Genomic DNA, 17222 nt, shown 5'->3' with positions numbered 1-17222 from the left:
GATTTTTTGATTGTGTAATCATTTTAGATTTTGTGTCCTATAAATAACAGACCTAACATATCCCATAAAGTTGTACATATGCATCACATAGTTAGCTAATATGTATGTTTTGCCAATAGTTACCTAACATATATATATATATATATATATATATATATATATATATATCCTGATATTATATATTTGTTTGATTCTGTTCCATTAAAAATATATACAGGCATAACCTAGTTGATTTCATAACCTACTGATGGTTCATAATTTGAAATTTGGAAATTTTCGATCTGAGTACTTCCATAAGGATGTGAGAAAGTTCCTTCATTTTGAAAGAGGCTGATTAATATAGAGAGTGTTCACACACACACACGTGCACACCCATACCATCTGCTACCAAGTTCCATTTCTAAGGAAGATGTGCTCCCATATTGCATGGGAAGTATGTCTACAGGAAGGGCCTGTAGAAGTTGAAGCTTCTAACACAGCAAGTGATGGATCCCATTAATTTATTCATTTTCCTGGTTTCTGACTCCAGTGAAATTAGGTTTCTGAATGTTCAGATTCTCAACTGTAATGACTATATGACTCTTTCCACTCTGTTGCTCTCTTTCTTTCCTTTTTAAAATTTTATTTTAGAGAGAATAAAACCAAGCAAACTAAAACAGAATAAAGGCAATCAAAACAAGACAATATAAGTGACACACAGTTTCAAAACAAGGTAATAGGGAATCAACAGTGGTTACCATAATGCCTCTTGTTGTCTTCAAAATAGCTGCACATACCTTCAGACATAGTAAAATCAAACAAAACAGAAGAGAAAGGAACCAGTAAAAACAAAACAATGAATGCAATATATGGACTTCAAAACAAGATAATCGTAAATCCAAAAAGGCTACCATAATATATCTCATGATCTTCAAAATAGCTGCCCATGCCATCAGATACAACAAAATCAAACAAGATAAAACAGAATAAAACCAAACCAAGCAAAACAATAAGAATGACACAGGATTTTGAAACAAGATAATAGATAATTAACAATGGCCACACCTTCAGAAGATCCCCCATAGATGCTACATTATGTATTGTTATCCTCTAAATAGATGATCAAACTACTGGCTTTAGGTCTGCAAAGTCGGTGAAACACTAAACACTACAGGTATTAAGTTTTATTTTACCTTATTAGCTGTCATCACAGCCTGAGTTTCTGTGGATCAGTTACTTGCTTACAGTGTGTGTGTAGTGGAGGCACTGACTCTTGTCTCCTGGCTTGCTTACCAGAAGAGGCTGGCATCTGGCTGTCTTCCAGTCAACCTGTGCATGATATCAGCTTATAGAAGGTCTTAGCTTCTTGTTGACTCCTTGCTCTCCTCCCCTGCAATCAGCAAATGGTGCCGACTCACAGGAGAGGGCTCACATTTCTTTCTTTCCTTCTTGTAAATAAATGAAATAGAAAAAAATAAAATCAAACTGAGTATAATGATAACATATGAAGCTGTAGTTGCATTTCCTGATTATGATAAGATTGTGTCTCACACTGTTGGATGCTTTTGAATGTTTTGCCCAATTTTCTTTGATATGCCTTACAGATAGAGGTTGATGCTTTATTTTGGGCAAGGCTGGCAGCTGCCTTTGACTGTTCTTTTGCAAGGAACTATATGAAGATAGCCATCAAATTTATTTTTACATTTCACCATAGGACAGAAATCCACATTTTCAACCCAGCCTTGGACACAGTATAACAAATTGTGAAAAATCTCTTGGCCCAGATAAATGTATACTAAGAGTATTCCTTCCTCCAAATTAAGACCTTGCTCCCAGATGCCCAAGAATTCATTAAGCCATAATTAGCCATGATCACTGATAGTTTAAAATACTATAATAAAGGGGAAGTTTATATTGAGCTTTGAAGGCACTATTGGGTCTGTGCTATGGTTGACTTTTTATAGCTTTAGTTTTAAAATAAATGTTCCATTTTATCAGATGCCTGCCTTTTCTCCACTCAGCTCTTTGCAATCTGGGACCAGCTGTCATCCAACTTCTCGGTGCTGTAGGCAGTGACATTGGTCCCAACATCAGAAAAAAAATACCATATCATCTTAGATCAACACACAGTTATGAGGTCATAGGTTTTCCAGTAAAAAGGGCTCCCTTCATCTGTCATTGATGAAAAGAAACAGCAGGCGCCTTTCAAAAATGTTTTGCTTCAGCTCACTCCCAGTACCCCAGGAGAGGTGATTCTTCCATTAACCTGTTAGCTGATGTGGTCAAAGAAATTATCTTTGATTAGCTGCCTAATCTCAGATCTTAGGTAACTGGATTGGGGCACAGAGCAGTAGCTCTGAGGTATAAAACTGAGGATTCTTTTCCTTGGGAGTCCATCATATTGCTTGACTATCTGTCCACCAGCTTAGCAATCCTAAGAGCATCTCTGCTACTCTCTTGGTGTCTGACAGAGGGATAGGGCTTGCCTTTCCCACTTTTCTAAATAAAGCCTGAGTTTGACTTCCTGATACCTGACACAACACAGTCCCCTTCATCCTTTTACCTATCACCTGCATTTTATCTGTTATATCGAAGGATGTACCCCAAAATGTTTATTTGAACTTAAAGTGTTTTTATTTGTATCACTATCAGTGACATTTTGTTAACATGTCTCATTATCATTGGGGTGGGTTTTATTGTGGCTTTTATTTGTGCCTAGGTTATATTGTAGCTTTTCTGTGGCTTCTTTTTTTTTAAACACTGTAATAACATTTTCATATCTAACTGTATATATACAGTATCTCTCCATCTGGCAGGTGTTGATAGTTACTGTGACTGGATTTAAGTAAGATGAACTTAATTAAAAAGTATTTGATTAATTTTATTAGGATATTGATTAGGGTACTACACTGTACCATATTGAAAAGTATGTAAGCTATGGAGTCAGATAGTTGTAGTTGACACATTCTACTTAGTTATGTGACTTTGAGATAATTATGTAGTCTTTCAGTGTATGCAGTTTCTAGAACTCAGTCTCTGTTAACTTTCTTTATGATGAAAATGAGGGGGTTTTAGTGTGAATATATGTAAATTTCCTAAACTCCACTGGCTCATAGGAAACTATTTAGGCATGTGGAATGGATGAAATAATCCACTTTACAGTGTTTCAGGATTGCCAGTTGATAGAGCTTTTGCAGTGTTGTCATTTCCGCCATCCACGCAGTTTACCTTCATCAATCCACGCGGGAGAAACAGTAGCAAACACTGCATAATCTATCACTGTTGCATTTTACCAAAATTCTAAACCAAAAATATGTATTTTGAGCTACATAGTTGCTCATCTTAAAATGCTGGATTATAAACTGTTAGAAATCAGTACGGTTAAACAACCATTTTCATTTGCAGTGGATTCAGCATAGAATTATCTTTGAGACTGGAAAGGATATGCTTGTGAATGCCAAGTGAAGTAGCCTAATTTAACCCAACGCTTGTAAGCACAGGCTTGTGTAGTCCTTATAAACTTATAGCATTTTGTACCTTTAACCAGGTGGCTGGGGCAGGAGTGTCCCACATCAATCCTAAGGCATTCAACCCGTGGACATTAGTTTTATTTGGCCTGCTTGAAGTCTCTTTTCAGGAAGGACCATGGTGCCTCCTGGGAGACGACTGATTCTAGGGAAAGAGGGACTATGTTTAGCCAATGGAACTAGAATCGGAAGGGAGGAGTGATTTCAAGTATCTGGAACTTATTTTCTTTAGCAGCTCACACCCTAGATACTGGGCAGGGAGCGGGAGGTGGGCAGAGAGGAAGTGTGGATTGCTTGCCAATAACAAGAATTATGGACAGAAAATAGAAATGGTGGTTTCATTTTCAAAACATTTAAGACTTGAGAGCAAAAGTAATGTGGACTTGATACTATTTGGAAAGGTCACATCTAACTGAAGGCTGGATAGAAAGAGGTCACCCTCTTGCACAGAGCCTGCAGGCCACAGACACGAGGACAATGGTTGCATCCACTGCAGATTTGAGGAGCCCATCAAAAATGGCAGCCATCACTTGAAGAAGTGACTCTTCAGCAGACAGAGGAAGCAGAGAGGCCCAAGCTGGCAGCCAAGAGCTGATAGTTGGTACCATGGAAAATGACCAGTATATGAGAGGAAATGGATTGTGGCAGGTAGTCCTACATCTGGACTCACCTGTATATCTGCCCCAGAACTTCCAGAAATACTATCAGAGAGAACCTAGTGAGGGTATTGAAGCTAGCATTATGGATCATGGAGCATTATGGCCTGCCCACTCTGCTCTGTGAGAATGAACACCATCTTGGGAAGCAGCCAGACATAGGTCACTCAGCTCTTAGTTTGAAAATGCACCCATGCTGGTGAGTCCAAGGGAGGTATTTTGGGGACATTTTGGAAGACGAAAGACATTTGATAGAAGGAAAGGTGCTACCTCATAGAACCACTTAGCTGCACACTTTGAATTTAAGTGGAATTTGTATTCATTCATTCATTTATTGTGGTGCTATGTATCAAACCCAGGACTTTGCACTGCTGGACAAGTGCTGTCCACTCAGCTCATCCCTTCCCATTTTAAGTGGAACTTAAAGTAATAGTGTTCTCAGTCTTTTTTAGCCTTGAATAATATACAGAATGCTTTTTAAAACTATGTGGCAGGGTCAAGAATATAGCTCAGTGACACAAGTGCTTGCCTAGCAAACATAAGGTCTTGAGTTGGACTGTCAGTTCCAAAAAATAAAAATAAAAGTAAAAATAAATTTAAAAATATGGGATGAGTACATGTAAACAAAATCAGTTCTGAACTACATGTAATCATACTTTTGTGTAACCAGAAACAGTCCATGTGTAAGTGTAAAAAGACCTGTACATTAAATAGAGATTAAATTAATGATATAAATTATTGATTCTGATTTGCTTAAATGAATCACTCTGCAAGGCGGAATGTGGTTGGATCCACACAGTTTTTGCATTGAGAAAGCTTGTGCTGTCTGCACTGCTGGCTGCTCTGTGCCTCCCACTCCTCTTCATTTCATTGCTGAAAGCAGAAACATTCTTATGGGAAACCTGTCCTTGATTTGCTTAAATTGGAGAACTTGCTTCTTTGGTACTTGGCAGGGAGAAATTGCAATCTTTGTAAGAGGCGGCTTGGAGTCCCAGCACTTGAAAGTTATTCAGGATACAGACTGTGTTGAGAAGCAAGTTCGCTATGAAAGCCCAGATGTTTTTGTCTGCAAAATGAGTGATTTGCTGATGTCTCCCAGTGAACTTGTGTGGCTCACTAATATTGCATCACCACACAAAGTTTCCAAAAATTCTTTGAGCCTCAAGAAAAAGCATCTTCTCATAAAATCTTTCCACTTGGCTGTGTGCACTTTTCCTTGGACTTAACGAAAAGAGACAAAGATAAGGAGGGATTCCAACTCTTTATGCAGCTCATGCTGAAATCACCCCAGTTACTGTAGTTCAAGAGGGTGTGTAGTCACATGCCTGTCTATGCCTTGTGGTCTTTAGGCTGCACAGAGTTCATCATCTGCTCTTTCTGTACCCCATTGTCACATAGGGCATCTAATACTATCCTCTCCACCAAACCTTTCCCTTCTAAGAGGATATAGCATTGCCCAATTCTGGGAATAAAACAACTCTTTTTTCCTTCCTTCCTTCCTTCTTTCCTTCCTTCCTTCCTTCCTTCTTTCCTTCCTTCCTTCCTTCCTTCTTTCCTTCCTTCCTTCCTCCCTCCCTCCCTTCATTCTTCCTTCCCTTTCTGTCTCTGTCTCTGTGTCTGTATCTCTCTCTCTGTCTCTTTGTCTCTCTCTGTCTCTCTCTGTCTGTCTCTGTCTCTGTCTCTCTCTCTGTCTGTCTCTGTCTGTCTGTCTCTCTCTCTCTCTCTCTCTCTCTCTCTCTCCCTCTCTCTCTCTTTCTCTTGTCTTCTGTCTTTTCCTAGAGAAATATGACTTGCATCAGAGGCTCATTTCCATGACCCTGGCTCTAATCCTGAGGATCCTATTGAGGTGACTTCTTTGCTCTTTTACAGTTTGCTTTGTTTTTGAGTGCAGACGTGCTACGAGCCTCGGGGAGCCAGCTGCAGGCTTGAGGTGGCTGTTTGCCTCCCTGCCCTTATCCTTGTCCTCTCCTTTTCAGTGTGCCACTTCATGCCTGTTCCTCATGCCCTTACTGTACTCCATGCCTTTTCTAGCCATGGCCACAACCTCCAGCCACCCCTTCAGTTGTTCTTTGCTGCTCTCTGTTCTCTTTCTGTTCAGATTTTCCCCTTTCACCAGTGTTTCTGGGGTCTTGATTGAAAGAGTTCAGCTCTTACTCTGCTGAGCCTGCTAAAACAAAATGCACAAGCGTCATGGTTTATAAACAATAGAAAGTGATTTCCCACAGTTCTGAGAATCTGGGAAGTCGAGGATCAAGGTGTTGGAAGATTCAGTGTGTTTGTGAGGGTTGCCTCCTGTTTCACGACTGTGTCTTCATAGAGTAGATGAGAAGAACTCTGCTCTTCAGTTTCATCCAAGAGTGCTCATCCCATGCACAAAGGCACCCTTCTAATGTTACTGCTTTTTGGGCTGGGGCTTAATACATGTCTTTTTGTGGAGAGGACACAGACAGTGGTCGTCCAATCAAAGCCATCTCTTTTCTTTGTTCTCAGTGGATTATAGATGAATCTCAGTTGGTCAGAGATCATTTGGGGACATTTTTCTCAGACTCAGAACAACACAAGCACAGAGCACGCTGTTATGGTGTCAAGGGTGAGTCTATGCTCCAGAGAGCACTGTGGTGACAGAGGGAGCAGTCCTGGATTCTGCACCTTTTTGCAGAGAAAGCTGCCTCAGTCCTCTGAAAATGCAGGCACAAAGCTTCAGCAACTTCCCTGGAGACCAGGACAGGGGTCACTAAGAAGCATCTCTTCTTTCTTATGTCCTGCCTTCCCTTTTGTTTGTCACCATGAACAGGACTCTCCTTCAGCAACTTCAGAAGCTTCAGACTTTGGTGATGGGCAAGGTTTCTCGGACCTGCAAGCTGGCTGGTACACAAACTGGCACCTGCCTCATGGTGAGTTTCCCAGAGAGACAGTGCAGGAACTGTCTCTGACCTGTCCCGTCTTCTGGCTCTCCCCTTTTGCTAAGGCCAGTGCAGTGCAGCGGGAGAGACCATGTAGCCTGCTCTGGGGCTGTCCCCTTTCATGTCATTACCATGATGTGACCAGAGGATGCGTCTGCCTCCTTCTCAGGCTGTGGATTTGCTCTGTGGAGATTGCTTGTAATCTACAGCACTCATGTTCTCTCCTCCTCCAGGTTGTTGTGTTGTGCTTTGCTGTTGCCTTCGGCAGCTTATTTCAGGGCTATGGGCCCTATTCTTCTGCCACCAAGATGGCTTTGCCCAGCCAGCAATCCCTGCCGGAGCCGTACACAGCCTCTGTTGGTAAGACTCACTCAGCCAATTGGGAAGTGTCTTGTTGCTTTTCTTTTTCTTTCTTATTTTCCAGACTTTCTGAAGACAATCTTATGTGAAAGTCTGGTTTTTAAAAATCAGAGTTCCTCCACTTGTCCCAGCTGTGCTTAGGCAGCACTAAAATTCTCCAGAGTTCTGCAGAGCATAATTTACAAACTGATGCTGCAGACCTTGTTCTCTGATGAGTTCTGACATCCCCTTTTTGAGTTCTGATGAGGGGGCAGGATGTCAATGTTAGGGAGTAGGCAGAATGTAGAGAACACTAAGCCTTCTGTGACATTTCCAGGGAGCTCCTGTGTTCCTCCCTGTGGAACTGTATGCTACCGCACTGAAAGTCTGTAAACTGAAATTAAAGAATAAGTCTGTACAAAACAGTATAGCCAAGATTTAGAGAATTTAGAGACTCCAGTGTTTGTAAGAAGTGTGTAGTATTCTCACCCAGACTAGTGATCAAAGCATGTAGGAAATAAACGAGTGACAAGTAAGCACATGGGTATATACTTGTGCACATAAAACCACACATAGAGCCAAGAGGTGCTGAATAAGGATGATTTTGCCAATCTGCAATGCCAGGTGCATCCCTGCCTGGTGAAAAACAAGAGGGCTAGGGTTCCATTTAGATCATTTCAGTGACCTGTTGGGAAACTTTTTTTTCCCCCTAAGGGAATATCTCTCTGAATGTTGGAAGCTAATGGGAACATAGTTTCTATGTCGAGGAAAAATTGCTACAGAGCCATCTAGCTATGTGACTGTCCTGTAAAGCAGAAGAGATTGTCTCCATCCTCTGATTTATAGCTTGGCTTTGCCTCTCTCCAGATTCTAAATGAAAGTGCTCTTGTTCCTTTTCTCCCTCCGTACAAGACCTGCTCACTGGGGATGCTTCTCATAGTTGGGTCTGGACATCTCCAAGAATTCGACTCCCGTTTTCCATGCATTGTTTTCCCTAGATGCTTATGGGTGGGTAAGGAGGGGACTTTTATTTTCAAAGCAGTGGGGGTGGTAGTTGGCTTCGTGTTTATTTGCTTTTCTCTTGTTCTTCCAGCACTGTATAATTGGTATAATTTTTCAGTGCACAAACTCTGAAGTCTTTACAGAAAGCCAGATCCAGTTGGCACTCTCATTCCTGGGCAACAAGAACATGCCAGTTGTTATTTACCACCAGCCCTGGGCATTTTAGTAAGGGATGTATGCACAAGAAAACATGTAATGAAGGCTCCCATGGCCTTTGGCTAACACCCTGTTGCTTTGGTCTGTCCCCAGTGAGATCTAGGAACCTGCTGATCTATGAGGAACATTCTCCCCTGGAGGAACCATCCAGCCCAGCCTCCACTGGGGAGCTTGGGGGCTGGGAGCGAGGCTCCTCTTTGCTCCGAGCATCAGGGCTGGAGTCCCTGCCTGATGTGAATCTTCCCCATTTCATTATCTCCAACGAGACCAGCCTGGAGAAGTCAGTGCTTCTGGAGTTGCAGCAGCACCTGTGAGTCTCATACATGCGGATCCAGCTCCTTGGTGTGAGGGTGAAGGGTATGACTCGCCAATCTGGCATGGAGTGTCAACTCTGCCAGAGGCAACCGGCACTTCCTCCTCTCTTGGGACCTATTTCCAAGGCTTGGCACTGGAGAGAATGTGCTGCTGGCCAACAGCTGCCCCAAGCAGGGAAGAGGCCCAACTGATCTTCCCCATCACCTGCAGCAGCAGGTGGGGGTTGGCAGTAGTGGTCCCAAGGCAAGGGGGAAGGGCTTGAACTCCAAATCTCCCCTTCTCTATCTCCATCATCATCTCAAAGCCAGGAAGTGAACACTCAGCCAGGGCAGCAGCAGAGCGCTTGCTGTCAGGATGTACTTTCTCTTGCACCCTTTTAACTGGAGAGTAAATGAATGCCATGCTACCCCTGTAGGTTCATGATTTGTATGTCAACTCACACGTATCCACAGTGACTACAGGTGAAGTATTCTTTATCTGGAATGCTTAGGATCAGAAATATCTTGCATTTCAAAGTTTGGAGCATTTGTATAGACATAATACCAAATCTTAGTCTGAGCACAGAGTTCATGTTTTCCACATGCATACGCTCACAGCCTGAAGACAGTTCCTTCCATATAATGTTTGTTGTGTGCCTGTCTTTGGTCTGTGCTCTGCCACAGGAGGTCAGGTGTGGTGGAATTTTCTACTTGTGGTACTACAGTGGCACAGAAAGTTCTGAGTTTTTTTTTTTTTTTTTTTTTTTTTTTTTTGTCTTTTTCCTTTTTTATCGGTACCGGGGATCAAACTCACGACTGCCTTTTATAAGACAGGTGCTTATGCCACTGAGCTAAATCTCCAGCCCCTAAAAGCTCTGGATCTTGGGGCATTTCAGAGTTTGGATTTTCAGATTAAGACTACCCCACCTGCATACACTTATATGTTGATAGTGAGGGACCATGTTTGAGAAGCACTGTGGATGCATATGGAGAATCTTTTCCCATATAGGAAGTAAACTGGGTTTGATTCCAGTTCTCCAAGAGTGGTTTCTCTTAGATAATTATGGGGAAGTAATCTGCTTGTAAATATAAAGCTGACAGGACCACAGGGTTTTGTTCCTGTGAGAGAAGAGGCTGTTGGCAGCCCAGGAAAAAGGACTGTACACACTTTTCTGGTGATGTGTGTATGGTTGGTGATTGCCTTCAGGCTTCCTAGGAATGAGGCTGTTCCCCTACTGGGAAGGATTGCATTCCAGATTCTTCCCCTAACCCTGTGTGGGAAGAATTTGTATATTCTTGTATGTACATTTAGCATTGACTAATGCTTACTTATTAAGCACTTACAAATGTGCTATCATACGAACCCAGTAAACTACCCAGAGGTACGGAATTGCTTTTATTCCGATTGTGGGGAAAACCCAGAGCCACCACTAGACACCTCTTAAACCTGCTGATTAGTTGTTTGAGAACATAAACCTCCCTCTTGGCCCCAGATCTGGGTGGCCTGGAGGCTTTACAGACTTTGACGCAATTTTGATTATGTATTTATTTTCCATGATATGTTGTTATTTCAAATTAATTCATTTGAAAAGGATCTTTATCTGGATTATTAGCTCTTCTAGAACAGAGATCAGTCTCATCCTTTTTATTTTCTGATTTCCAAAATTTAGCCCAGGGTTAAGCATCTTTCTTTAGTTGATTGATTTTTTTTAAAAAAAGGAGAGGGGAGAGAATGAGTAAAATGGAATTAAGATATATTATGTACAGGTACAGATTCCCCATGATGAATATGGTCATTATGTGTAGCAAACACATGCTAATAAAAACATTAACTAGTTTTAAAAATAAACACGAGTACCAGATCTCCCATTAGTACCAGATGTCCTCCTGGGTGGAAGACAAAGGGGAGACTGGCAGAGACTTGGGGAGGAGAGAGTGAGTGCCAGAGTTAGTAGTAAGAATGAAAAGGACAAGAAGTCAGCCTGGCAAGGCCATGCGGCTGCGGCCTCAGAGCAAGGGTATCCTGCTGTGCGACAGGAGAGCTGTAGCTGATGCTTTGTGGCTAACACTTCTTTCTCCTCCTCGTACCTTCCAGGGCCAGCGCCAAACTGGAGGGGAACGAAACACTCAAAGTCATAGAGCTCGACAGAAGAGTGAACACCACCTTCTAGGAGGCGTCTCCAGGCCCTCTCTCCTCTTACCTCTACTTATCTCCTAACCACCATGGTCATCAGCTTTTCCTCTTTGCCACTGGATCTGGATGAAGACCTGGATGAGCCCTTGTGGCTGGCATGAGAGGCACTGGTGGTTTCCACCAGCCTGCCTCTCTCCCCTTCTCTTGCTGTCATAGGAAGTTCTTTTAGGAGGAGAATGGGATGGGACCAGCAGGTTCATTTCCACCCGTAGTGCCAAAAAGATACTGCCTGACTCTCCCCTGCAAGGTGCGACCCTGCTACGAAAAGAGATGATACTTACACAACTGAGACCCCAGACTCTAGCCACAGAATGCCATGGTGCCTGTTGGGATTTGACCAAGCACTGACTCTTGTCCATCCCACTCCTGCCAGGCCTCCCATGTGAATGCCCCAGAGCCCTGGGAGCACCCAGGTATCATAGGAGCCCCCTCCCATCGCTCCACCTTCTGGAGCCTGGGCTGGCCAGTCCCCAGCCACGGAGTGGGTAGACAGGGCTCCTCGTTGTATTCTCAGGCCGCACGTGCAATGCCTAAAAGCATCAGGCTGGTCTCCTCCAGGCGAACCTGCCCATCTTTATGCTTGTAGGGCCTCACCCCACCATCAGCCTGCAGACCTATAGTCCTCCCTCCCTGCTTCCCCTCTCCATTTGTAAATAGTATTTATTAGCTTGCTGAGGCTTCCTATTGGCAACCACCCCGAAATCAGTCCGTGCCTCTCCCGATGCTAATGAAGTCTTCTGTGGCCTTTGGAATTAGGAGGCCTCTCTGTAGGCACTGGGATTCCCAATATTTCCAGATAATGTTTTATTCCCTTCCTTGAGTTTTTTAATTGGAGGCCTATGTAATAATTATGATTGAGAGACCACATTAGCAGGTTCCCTCTATAGCCTGTGCTTTCTCTCTGATTCCCATAACGCCTGTCTCCAATGATAGGCAATAGGTGTTTCTGCTCACCTGTCCTGCGCATCTGCTCCGCTCCCCCACCTGCCCTCTCTACTTCCACTCTGCCTTCCTCCACCAGAGGGTTGAACAGGGCACATTTGCGTAGCCACATTCTTACCTTTTATGGTCAGTTTAGGCTACTTTACAGCTCACCCAAAGAGATAAAACCTAACCCCCTACTCTACTTCTATTTTTCTAATGATTAAAAACGTCACTTTTGTAGTTTAAAGAAATCTTTCTTGTTTCACATAAATAAGAAATGGAAATTGCCTTTTTATGTAGAAGGTAGAAGATTCCCTCTATTTTGGTTTTTTTTCCTTAGCTTGTGAAAGATTTTGTGTAAGAAATGTGCTTACATTTGGTATTTTATTTTTAGTAGCAGCTGAAAGAATTTGAGCTTTAGTTTCTCTTTTCTCTCTCTCCTCTCCTCTCCTCTTCTCTTCTCTTCTCTTCTCTTCTCTCTCTCTCTCTCTCTCTCTCTCTCTCTCTCTCTCTCTCTCTTATCATCATCATCTACATCATCACTGGAGCCTGTACTTAAGAGGGATTATGCCCACTCCATGCCCATCCCGTATCAGATTCAGGATTTGGTGGCATTAGCCTGTGCTATCATTCCCTGTAAGCCCCTCTGCCTGGCCTCATTTGTGGTGGGAAATGGCCTTGTTCAATTTGCAGCATGTGAGAGCTGTATCATGACCACAGTGGTCCTGCAGCCACGTAGGCATCCCTCCAACGGGCAGAGCAGGCTCAGACATCTGAGCTCTGGAGGAGGGGTTGGCTGGTGACCTCTGCATTCTTCTTTCTGCTCCACTGTCTCAGATCTTGATCTTGCTGATTCTTCTAGTGTCCAGTAACCATGAGCCACAGCTGACCCTACCTGTCCCTTCAAAGGTTGGTTGCTTGTTACTCAGGCAGACTGTGTGGCCCTAAGAAGACAAAAATACAGTAATTGAGCAATGAGAAAAGAAGGCTTTCATGTATAAGGGCAGACATGAGGTCATGGGCAGCCTGTCCATTGCAGCCAAGCTCATTGGGGTTTGAGGTATCTGGAGGTAGCCTGGCAGGAAACCCACTTTTCTGAATGAGGAGGGAGAACAAAAAGGAAATATCTAGCCCCATCCTTAGTGCATTAAGGATTTTGTTTTGTTCCTGTCTACCATTGCTTCGCATAGCTCTCTCCAGATGGCAGGGCTTTTTTCCTGGGACACTGTTCTTCTTGAACATAATCTATAACTGGAGACAGTGCTCAAGACCTTGTCCTTCATTCCTGGCTTGGAGGAATAAAGGGAACTAACCAATGGCCTTTTCAGGACAAACTGGTGTCAACAGAACAGATTGGTTCCAGATAATTAGTGGATATGTGCTCACTTTTTGTCCAAAGTTTAAGCCCAGTGTATCTCTACGTTTGTTTTCCCCGTGGGGCAAGCAGTCCCAAGGGCCAGTCAGTAATTCATCTTCAGCTTTTCAGCAGATACTGTCACCTGAACTCAAGTTTTGTGGAATTTGAGACTATAAGGAAAACCAAATCATAAAAAATTTTTTTCTCATTCTGCTTTCTATTGTGTAAATAGGTCTTCCCTCTTTCCTTCCTTTACCCTGGTAAAGGAAAGATCTTACAAAGATTCAGAGATCAAGCAAGTTTTAACTGAATGAGACCTGAGGAAGCCCCTTCCCCCAGAATGGTTCTTTTCCCAGTGCTCAACTTGGCATTAGAGATGGATACTGGAAGAGAGCGTTCTATAAAAGTCTGACAGCTAAACTAAATTGCTCCTTTTTGGCAGGAAGTGGGGGTGGAACTTGACATTGGTGTAGGCATAACTGGATAACCTTTTGATAAATATAAATGATTTTGATTTGGAGACCTTACCTGTAGATTGGGAAAACATTGTTCAGTTTGACTTATCTGCAAACCAACTGTACATACCAGATCCTTTTCCCTTTTTAATCCCCCCATTAGGCTTGGTTACTGTAAGCTGGCTATGAATCTTACATACCTATAGAACAGGGATGTTGAACTGATTCCTCTTTGTTCTGGTATTGAGTCAGTGTCCAGCATTTATGTCACAAGTATCCTCTTTGTTCTGGTATTGAGTCAGTGTCCAGCATTTATGTCACAAGTATTTTACTAAAATGCTTTCTCCTCATTTCATAGGCCCTCCCACTTGTGACCTTGGACAAAGCAAAAACATAGGCAGAATCAGAGGCTGCCCTGGGCCAGCCCTGTGAAAATATATGGCGTCTGAGGTGTGCATGTGAGTGAAGTCCATAAATTTGGACACATGCCATCCCATCTCCCAAGTAGGTGCAGGCCATCCCTGCTGACTGGGGCAATGCCCCAGGGATGTGGAGGCAACAGAGAAAGTCCTCAGCCACTGCTTTGTGTGCCACTGATCACTAGTTGGTTTCTGTTGAGTCCAATCTGGGAGAAATGTGGACTAGAGGCTCAGAGTCCTGCCTGCAGCCTGGTATGACTACAGTACCCTAGGGAGGGCAGCTTTATTGACCTCTTTCTTCTCAGACAAATGGACAGTGTGATATGATAAGCCATCCTGGAAGCCAGGTGTAGTAGAGAGGTGAGGCAGTAAAGCAGGGCTGGAAGGAGCCAGAGGCAGATGTCAGGTCATTGATGCATTTAGTTACTTCTGGGAGTTTCAGTTTTACTAAGGAACAGTATAGCCCCTCTCCTAGGCCCTAGCAATCTGGAGAATAAAAGGGACTGAGAATACTTCATTTAATCAAAAACTATTCCCAAGATCTATGCACTAGGTCTGTGTCTCCCTCTTTCTCTCTGTCTCTGACACATGCATTCCACCCACCCCATACTTTGTGTCTCAGATGTGCCTTATCGAAGAATTCAGGATGACTGAGGACTCTGTTGTCCCTGGGGGATGTTATATAAAGAGTGTTAGACTGGGGTGAGTGTAGGGTAAAGAATTTTTTGCAGAGATTCAAAAGTGGTTTCCTAAAAGTGAGCCATTATCAGATCTGCACATCAGGAGAAAAGAAATTGGGTTATATCCATTAGGAAAATCTCATTTTGTAAAGGTGCAATCGCATCAACAACAGGCAGCCAGGATGAAAGGTATTATAAATCCTCACAGCAGAGCATTTTTGTAGTACAAAGGAATCTGGTCCATTGGAAGATCAGTGCTTCTGGCCTCTGAATCCAAAGGGTGAGCACTTACCACAGCAGGCAGAAACTCGGTGTCTTCTTATTATGGGCAACATAAAATCCTCGTGTGTTTTATTCTGTCTTGGTGTCTAGAAGGAAGGGACATTTGGTGTTGGGCATTGTGCTCAGTGAGTTGGAAGTCATTTAATGTTACAGATGCAGAAAGCAAGCGTGGCCAGTCACCATGAGGTGGGTGGATCACTGAGTGACCTGGGGTTGGAACAGTTTGTGGCGCAGATGAAGCAGACCCCTCTCTGAGGACAGCTGTTAACTCTTCCAGCTTGCTGGGCAGGGAACACAGTTCCAACCTGCTGTGCTAGCCCTGCTGTGCAGTGCTCAGTTCCTCGCCTCCTGCTGGAGTGCTCCATCAGTGCTGTCCTTTGTCTTTGTCATCCCATCTTCTGTGAGCTTCAGCTTTCAGGCTTTCCCTCAGGGAAAAGGGACCCCAGGGGTTTCAGCTGTTTCTCTGCCATTTTGCCCACCGACTGGGTGAAAACATGAACTCCATGCACCCATGGCCTTCACTGCTTAGAAAATCTCCCTCTCAGATAAAAGCGCTGTGTGAGTCTATGGAAGACACCAGCACTCTGACACACTGTGAGTGATCCTTTTACATGATATGAGCAGACCCCGGACTGTAATCATCAATGAGCTTTAATGTCTGTACTTACAGCCCGGTTTTCCTCTCTTTTGTAACATCTTATATGGATCAGCAGTGTTTAAATTTAAGTTCTATGTGAGTCTATTATCTGTTCTATTGTGCTGTTTTTTTTATGGCCTTTTGGTCTTTATCATAGCTAGGTGAATATCCCCCAAAATGCTTTGTAGAACACTTGTACTTAGTTTGAAAACAATAAATTGTAATCTTAATGCATTTGTATTTTCATTTCCTGCAAATAAATATTTTTTCTTAAATAGGAAAATGGTGCCCAGTTTTTAAAATCCCTGTAATGTGTTTTTAAAAGCATTGGTCTTTCTTCTGAGCATGAGTTTAAGTATGTGTGCCTAATGATTCTTATCTGATTATCTAGTCAAACTGAAAGAAATCAAACTAGAAATGTGTTTGTTATGTGGTACTAAATCCAAGGTTGAAATGGAAGACTACTGAGAAATACAATCTTTTTTCAGTGACAGGAAGAGAAACAGGTTTCTCTGGAGATTCACACAGCCTGGCTGCTGTTTGTGTTGTCTCCTATAACTATTCCTTAACTAGATTTCAAGTCTGTGGATTTGATTTTGCTTTCTCTGTCTCTGGATGCTTGAGAATGATGCTTTGGACTTAAGCCAGAAAGAAATGTTCGCCCTTCTGTGTGTGAACAGTTGTGGAGGAGGCCTAACACAGTTTCATGCTCCAGAAATTCTGATGAAATGGTTGATAAAGGTCAATGCACTCAAGCACAATAATCTCTACTCCATTGCACTCTCTGGATCCAAATGTAATTTTCTCCACACACAGAAAGTGGGGGCTGCATTTAGTCTCACAAGAGTGCCCCATAAGGTCAGAGTCTCAGGCCATCGACCGTGTTAACCTGTAGAAAGCAAAACAAAAGTTTGTTTTTCTCTTAGCAGCATACCTAATTCATCCTCGGACTTGGGAGTGCATTAATCTCTCACATCCTTTCCCCTTGAGTCATTTGCCCTTCTCTTCTGCTCCTACACAAGCGTCTTATAGAAACCTCTGCCCAACCTGCTGATAATGTATGCATTTATGGGGGAAGCATGTAGACACTGATTTGAGAACATTGTTAGTTATGCCTTTCTGTTTTCTCTACTTCTAATGTTATGACATCTAAAACCTTGGTACACCTAGAGGGAATACTCTTGCCAGGGCCCCAAATCCCTGATGCATTTGTCAGTTTTTCCATCACTGAGGTATAATACTTGACATCCACAATTTAATGAAGGAGGAGGTTAGTTAATAATTTATCTCACAGTTTTAGGGGATTCAGTCCATGGTCAGTTGGCTCCTAGGCAGAAACATCATGGCAGAAGGACATGG

At 43.0% G+C, this 17222-nt stretch overlaps 1 protein-coding gene across 1 annotated transcript in view; it reads left to right on the top strand.

Moving 5' to 3' along the window:
* Nucleotides 1–16146, top strand: part of Creb3l2 (cAMP responsive element binding protein 3 like 2) — a 106929-nt gene extending 90783 nt beyond the window's left edge. The window contains exons 9-12 of the mRNA XM_003475518.4: nucleotides 6957–7056; nucleotides 7299–7425; nucleotides 8716–8932; nucleotides 11011–16146. Of these exons, the coding sequence (XP_003475566.1) occupies nucleotides 6957–7056; nucleotides 7299–7425; nucleotides 8716–8932; nucleotides 11011–11086 (520 nt within the window). The 3' untranslated portion in view covers nucleotides 11087–16146. The remainder of the gene's footprint in view (nucleotides 1–6956; nucleotides 7057–7298; nucleotides 7426–8715; nucleotides 8933–11010) is intronic.
* Nucleotides 16147–17222: the final 1076 nt, after the last annotated feature.

This window comes from Cavia porcellus, unplaced genomic scaffold (assembly GCF_034190915.1).
Source record: "Cavia porcellus strain 051 isolate PalLab524CR breed Dunkin Hartley unplaced genomic scaffold, mCavPor4.1 scaffold_6, whole genome shotgun sequence".
In the NCBI taxonomy this organism is placed as follows: Eukaryota; Metazoa; Chordata; class Mammalia; order Rodentia; family Caviidae; genus Cavia; species Cavia porcellus.
This window is presented reverse-complemented; position numbering and strand designations above follow the sequence as displayed.